The sequence below is a fragment of the Propithecus coquereli genome, unplaced genomic scaffold, assembly GCF_000956105.1.
Source record: "Propithecus coquereli isolate 6110/MARCELLA unplaced genomic scaffold, Pcoq_1.0 Scaffold4929, whole genome shotgun sequence".
Lineage (NCBI taxonomy): Eukaryota > Metazoa > Chordata > Mammalia > Primates > Indriidae > Propithecus > Propithecus coquereli.
This window is the reverse complement of record NW_012150762.1, coordinates 22,169-29,296: the sequence shown is the minus strand read 5'-3', so window position 1 is coordinate 29,296 and position 7,128 is coordinate 22,169. Positions and strand designations below refer to the sequence as shown.

The 7,128-nt window shown below is 49.8% G+C and overlaps 1 protein-coding gene across 1 annotated transcript; it reads right to left on the bottom strand.

Moving 5' to 3' along the window:
* Nucleotides 1–1,647: 1,647 nt before the first annotated feature.
* LOC105819658 (probable ATP-dependent RNA helicase DHX37) lies at nucleotides 1,648–6,237 on the bottom strand (the record flags this gene model as incomplete). Its single annotated transcript, XM_012655959.1, has 3 exons — nucleotides 1,648–1,987; nucleotides 3,482–3,594; nucleotides 6,068–6,237. Coding segments are annotated over 3 exons (623 nt in total), but the record flags the coding sequence as incomplete, so codon positions are not given.
* Nucleotides 6,238–7,128: the final 891 nt, after the last annotated feature.

Genomic DNA, 7,128 nt, shown 5'->3' with positions numbered 1-7,128 from the left:
GTCAGCAGGGATGAACCCCAGGACACAACATCGAGTAACAAAAAAGCAAATCGGGGAAAAACGTAACTGACATGATGCCACTTATACAAACAGGCAAACCCACGAAATGTACGGCTTAGGACTAAGGTTAGGGAAAATCACAAGGAAAAGCAAAGGCTGCAGTCCCAAGGGATGGCAGGGACAGGAGGAGGGGGAGGCTGAGCCTCCCAACGACCGAATGACCGAATGACCGTGTGGAGCAGGGGACCACACCATCTCCCGCCACCAGGTGGCGTCATGATGGCACCTAGACATAAACCTTCGTGGTGTGAAGTCCTGGCAGGCTGGGGTCACCTGTTAGAGCAATCGGCTTATCCTGATTAAGACTTTTTACACAAGCACACATATAACTGGAATTACAACTTCATTATAAATAGTACTTATTAGGATCAATGTACTGGTATTTTCCATTCTCTTTTTTTTCATCTTTAAAAGAGGAGCTGGTCAGATCGCACCTGTTTCCACAATCCGCTCTGACTTGGTCAGAATAGGCGCTCCAGGGACCCAGCAGCCCTCCTGTTCCAGGGCCTTTGCTCATGCAGTTCTCGGCATGGGAGAGTCCCACCCTCTCCTCAACTCGTGCTGGTCCTTCAGCTCTTGCCCCAGACACGGTCGGTCCCCAACGAGGCCAGGCCCTGTTAGGCTACCCCCTCACTGTACCCGATCTCCTCCGTGGCTCTTGTCTCTACTTCTTTCTTTCACATTTTTTTTTTGCAGACATGGGGGTCTCACTGTGCTGCCCAGGCTGGTCCTGAACTCCTGGCCTCAAGCAATCCTCTAACTCTGACCTCGCAAAGTGCTGGGATTACAGGTGTGAGCCGCCGAGCCCGGCCTCTTGTCCCTATTTATGACAGTGTGTGGTCCATGTCAGCCGCCCCCACTGGACTGAAAGCTGCAGAGGGCGCAGACCATTCCATTTCCTGGGCCCCGCCCAGGGTCTGGCCCACAGCACACGCTCACTGGAAATGTGACGATGGACGGGCAGAGGAAATGACCACCACCTGTGTTGGGCCAGACCCAGGGCTAAGTGACCTCTTGGTGCTCACGATGTCACCAAAGCCTGACACCCACTGCGACAAGACAGCTGACCAGACTTCTAAGGTTCCAGAGTTCCTATCGTGTGCCATGGGCTTTACATACGCTGGATCCTTTTACCGTCACGACAACTCTCCTTGTACCAGGTGAGGAAACTGAGGCACAGAGAGGGGGTGCACCTTAAGCAGATGGAGTACCCCCATTTTCAGACAAAGAAAACGGGGCCCAGGAAGTGAGCTAGAGAGTGGTAGAGCCAGCACCGGATTTCAGGTCAACTGATCCCATGGCCCAAACCCTCACCGGGATCAGTGGCTACCGGGACTGGGAACCGTGGTCAGAGGAGGACGGTGACACGGCCAGCAGACGCCGACCTCGATCACCCAACTGTGCGCTGGGCCTGCTGTCAGCCCAGCGTCACCTGCATGGTGGGTCAGAGCTCCTCGGTCTCTGCAACGGCCCCGTGGGGCAGGGACAGGAAGAACGTAACCTGCCTTGCCTGGACGCCCTCTCTTCGCACCCAGCCCCTGGTCACGCTAACCTACATTTGTAATGACAAACAGCGGGAGAGCGAACCTGCATTTCCGGCGAGCGGTTCACGGGGATGAACACAGCGGGCTTCACCGGGGGCCTGGTCAGGGCGGAGGCTGCTGCCGGGCAAGCGGGAGTCCTAGCTGGCGGGGGCTGAGTGCTGGGTGCTGGGCTCTCGTCCCTGGCCTGCAGGGGAGCTGGCGGCAGGTGCGCTGCTGTTGTCCCTGCCTCAGCCTCTGCCTGCTCCACGGCTGGGGCGTCATCTGGCTCAGACTCCTCTGAGGATTCGGACTCCTCTGCTGAAGACAAGCGGCGACGCTTCCGGTGGGCCCCACTGAGGCTGCTGAACCTTTCTGGGCCCTGGGCTGGGAGCTCCTCAGGCTTCCTGCTGGGAGGGCAGAGATTTCAGGCACGGAGGTCCCGGATATCTGAGGCTGGCCAGGCCTGCTGAACACTCACCAGAGGTCAGGAATCTAAGGCTGTGCCCCTTTCTGCCTCAGGGCCTTTGCATTTGCTGTTCCCACTTCCTCAAACACCCTTCCTGCAGATAACTCTCCCCCCCCTTCACTCTTAACTCAAGCTTCTGCTCCAATGTCACCTAACAGGGAGACTGTCCCTGACCACACAGCCCGAGACACCTGTCCCTTCTCTCTCCACCCACTTCCCCCGCTTTGTTTTCTGCTCAGTATGTCCTAGCTTCCCTCCAACAGAGTATAAGCTCCTTGAGGGCAGGACTTTCTTTTTATGCACTGTCCCATCTGCAGGACCTAGAGGAGCTCCTGGGACAGAGTTTGCACTCGGTAAACAGTCATTAAATGAACAACAGGGCTCGCAGGGACGGGCCTGATCTAACTGGACAGAGCAGGCTGAGTGAGGCCACAGAGCGTGGCAGGACCCTGGGGAGGCACAGGGGCTCATCGAAGGGTCAGCTGCCTGGAGGAATGCCAACTTGGTGTGGCCAATTGTCCCACTGGTCAAGACCAGGTGGGAACCTGGATTTTATTGTGAAATCTCCTACTTCTTAAATGTTGGCCGTACTGGGTTAAATAATGTGTCCCCAAAATTCACATCTACCGAGAACCTCAAAACGAGACCTAATTTGGAGTAAGGGTCTTTGCAGATGTAATTAAGATGAGGTTATACTAGATTAGGATGGGCCTAGTCACACCAATGACTTGTGTTCTTATAGGAAGAGAAAAAAGAGACCCAGACTCAGGGCCTAGAGCCGGGTCTAGGAGAATGGCACGTGAGGATACAGGTACACGCTGGAAGGACGCTATGTGACGAAGGAAGCAGAGGCTAGAATGACGCAACTGCAAGCCAAGGAATGCCAAGGGCTGTTGGCAATCACCGCAAGTCAGGACGAGGCCCGGGACAGATTCTCCCCCGCAGCTTCCAGACAGAGCCACCTGTGCTCACACCTTGATGTCAGACTTCTGGCCTCCAGACTGTGACAGAATACATTCTTGTTTTAAAGCACTAAATTTGTGGTAATTTGTTACAGTAGCCCCGGGGAGCTTTTAGTAACATACTGGCAAACAATCCTACTGCCTTAGTAACACTACACAAACCAAACAAAGCCCGTAGATGGGTCAAATCAAGCTCTTGATCACCTAATGGCTATTCCTGGTCTAATCATCTGTACGAAAGCTGGAAGAACCTACGATGCAGGACTCCAAACTGCAGGGAACACAGACATCACCGGGGCAAGACACTTCAGGCCTTTACCAACTAGAGGCATCTAGCACGGACAGTCCACCATCAGCTACTCAGGCCACCATAAATCTATTTTCCCAAACACCGCACCCCCAGAAGCCTCCATAATCTGTGAGCCCTCCCCAGGGGGGCCCTGGCGGCAGGGAGGGGCTGGCCAACTCACTTTTTGATGTGGTACATGCGGTTCCCAGTGCCCAGCTTGGACGTGGTATAAAAGAGTCTCATCTCGGTGTCCGAAACCTGGACTTCACTCAATTTCTGTAGCATCTCTGCTCGCTGGGAAAGGAAATGAGGGTGTTATACATTTGGCATCACGACCCTCTTCTCAAGAGGGGAAATGACACTCTAAATAAAATCTCAGCATCGCTAACAGCTGGAGTCTCTTTAAATGAAGTCTAGGGTTGTACAAACGAGGCTCTCTTTGCAGCACTGAGTGTCATGATAGAAGACTATTGGCCATCCACACGTCCACCAACAGGAGACCGAACGGATGAAGCAGGGCAGTTGTAAGAGCAACACGCCCCAGAAGTTACGAGGGAGGAGGCAGCTTCCCACGTGCTGATGTGAACTGGTGCCCAAGACACCGTGAGTAACACAGCCTCAGTTGATTCTTTCACCTGGGTGAGGATTTCAAGAATTTCTGCTTTATTGTTTTTGAAATTGTACATATACTTTTTTTTTTTTTTTTAAGACACGAGGTCTCACTCTGTCACCCAAAATGGAGTACAGCAGCCTGATCACAGCTCAGTATAACCTTGACCTCCTGGGCCTACATGATCTTCCTGCCTCAGCCTCTCCTCCTGAGCAGCTGGGACTACAGGGTGCACACTACCACGCCTGGCTAATTTTTAAAAAATTTTTTGCAGAGACAGGGTCTTGCTATATTGCCCAGGCTGGTCTCGAACTCCTGGCCTCAAGTGATCCTCCCGCCTCAGTTTTCCAAGATGCTGGGATTACAGGCGTAAGCCACTGTGCCCAGCCCACATACTTCTATATGTGTGTTTCACAGTTTAAACAAAAAGCAAGGTATAGGACAGTGGGAAAAAACACTAAACAGGATTTAAAAAGGATACACTCACAGAAGAATGAGTCTTCCCTCTATTAACAGCACAACAGTGCTATCAAGGACTATTAAGGACTGCACATCAGTGACTGCTAAGGAGAGACCCGTGTGCTTCCTGATGGACATACACAGCACACGTGTGTCTTGTCAAACTTGAATCTGACGAAGCCTCCAGATCACGGTTCCTCAATCTCAGCACCACTGACGATTTGGGCGGAACAATTTTTTGTTGTTCTGTGCTTTGCGAGCTGTTCAGCATACCCCAGGCCTCCACCCAACTACATGCCAGTACCACCCCTAAGTCGTCAGAACCCAAAATGTCTCAATACATTGCTAATTGTCCCCTGGGAGATGGGGGAGCAGGGGACAAAACTGTCCCAGTTTAGAATCACTGCTCTAGATGCAAATATTAATGCACAGGAAATTCAGAAGGCAGAGCAGCATGTTTAAAATAAAATTTAAATCTACCACACTGAGTTGATCTACATAAAATACAAAATAAATAAATGAAAAAATGCAGATGGTAGGAAACTCTACAAGACAAACAATTCAGTTTCTTTCTTTCTTTTTTTTAAAGCACCTGCCACTGCACCCAGTTTCTTTAACAAATAAATTACAAGGGAAAAAAAAAAAACCAAATGGGTGGCATGAACCTATGAAACAATCAGAAACTTGACCATTTACTGGACATTAGATATTAAAAAAAAAATTAGGTGTCTAATGGTACTGTGGTTATTTAAAAAGGTTCCTATTTTCAGAGATACAAATTGAAATATTTATGGATGAAATGCTATGTATAGCAGGTTGAATGGTGCCCACCCCAAAGGTATGTCCGTATCCCGGAACTTGTGAATGTGACCTTGTTTGGAAAAAAGGTTTCTGCAGATGTAATTAAGTTACAGGATCTCAAGATGAGACCGTCCTGAGTATCTGAGCGGGCCCTAAATCAATGACAAGCGTCCTGACAACAGACGCAGACAGGAAAGGCCGTGTGAAGATGGAGGCGGAGACTGGAGTGATGCAGCCGCCTGCCAGGAGAGGCCGAGAAGGAGCCTCCTAGAGCCTAGCGAGGGGCACAGCCGGCTGCACCTTGATTTTGGACTTCTGGCCTCCAGAACTGCGAGAGAATAAATTCTTGTTGTTTTAAGCCATGCAGTTTGTGGTCATTTGTATGGCAGCCCCAGGAAACTGGTACAGATTTATACCACCTGGGATTTGCTTTGAAAGGATGCAGGGGTGGGAATGTGACCAGCAGTTGAGACGGCCCCAGAATGACCAGGGGCTGATCACCGTCGGAGCTGGTGATGGGAACACGGGAATTCATTACACTACTCTCTCTACGTTTGCAGATGTTTGAATTTCCCCTGACAGACCTTTTTGCTTAAGCAAAATTAAGGGAAAGAAAGTTTGAAATTCTCTAGAATAAAGTAAAAAAATAAGTAACATGAACGATTAGGAAAAGATGTGAGCACAAAAATTCAGTTCCTCAGCCAGAGTAGCCACATTTCAAAGGCTCAACAGCCACATGGGGCTAAGTGGCTACTGCACTGGACTGTGCAGACATAGAACACTTCCCGCATTCCAGAAAGTTCTATCGGATAGTCCTGCTGCAGAGACCATGCTGGGAGGACAGAGAGATGCCCCATGCTGGAGAGCTGTGCACAGACCCCTCAGAGCGGGCCGTACCTGGCTCTTCTTCTCCTTCTGTTCTAGGATTTTCTGCAGCGCTTTCCTCTCTTTCTTGGTCAGAGGCTTCTTCTCCTTCTTCGACAGGGGAGGGGCTTTGGTCTTCTTTTTCTTCTTCCCCGGCAGAACGAGCGCGTTGCTTGCGTCAACCCCTTTCAGCGTGTCCTTGTCTGAAAAGACACACGTGCCTCACCCACAGCCCCGGGAGCCAGAGAGCACAGACGCTCATTGACGTCACCCTCTGCTCAGGAGCAAGGGGTCTGTGAGATCAAATCTATTCTCATAATACTATGACGTCCTCTTAAGAGAACTCAGTGGACTGGAGTGCCAAGTTTGTACCTATTTTAAATATATTAGTTTGAAAGCATACGACCTAGACCACTTTAGAAAAATTCAGCGATCATATTACACTTCAGCTCCACCTGCCGCAGAATCTTAGGGAGGAAGGACCTCGGAGGGCGCCTATTCCTGCCTCCCATCTGACGCTGGGGTTCCCTCTCTGGTGTTCCTGCATGGGCAGGATCTGATCCTTTGGTTAACTGCTCAGTTTGTATGCTTTTTTTTATGTTACAAAGAGCAGGAGAGGTTTTTGACCCTAATTAAGAAAAACGAGACAATTTTCTTTTTTTGATAACGTTGGTACCAATTTTTTAAAAGTTATTTTTGATGAGATAATTTTAAGCAATGCAAGCTATCCCCTCGTCTGTAGTTCTGAAACAAATAGAATTCAAAGCAAAAAAAAAAAAAAAAACATGCACAAGGGTGCTTTTCACAGGCTCCAAACCGAGTGACAATGTTGTTGCCGTGACAGTGAATGAAGCACTTGCTTGCACACATATTCCTGTGTTTCAAAACCTTCTCGCTTTTCATTTCTAATATGGCAAATATTGATTCATATAACCCACACTAACAAAAGCTCTTTGGGGACCTCAGTTTTAAAGAAGGTAAAAGTTTCCTGGTCAGATATAGTGGTTCACGCCTGCAATTCCAGCACTTTGGGAGGCTTAGGGGAGGATCACTCGAGGCTAGGAGTTTGAGACCAGCCTCAGGAATATAGTGAG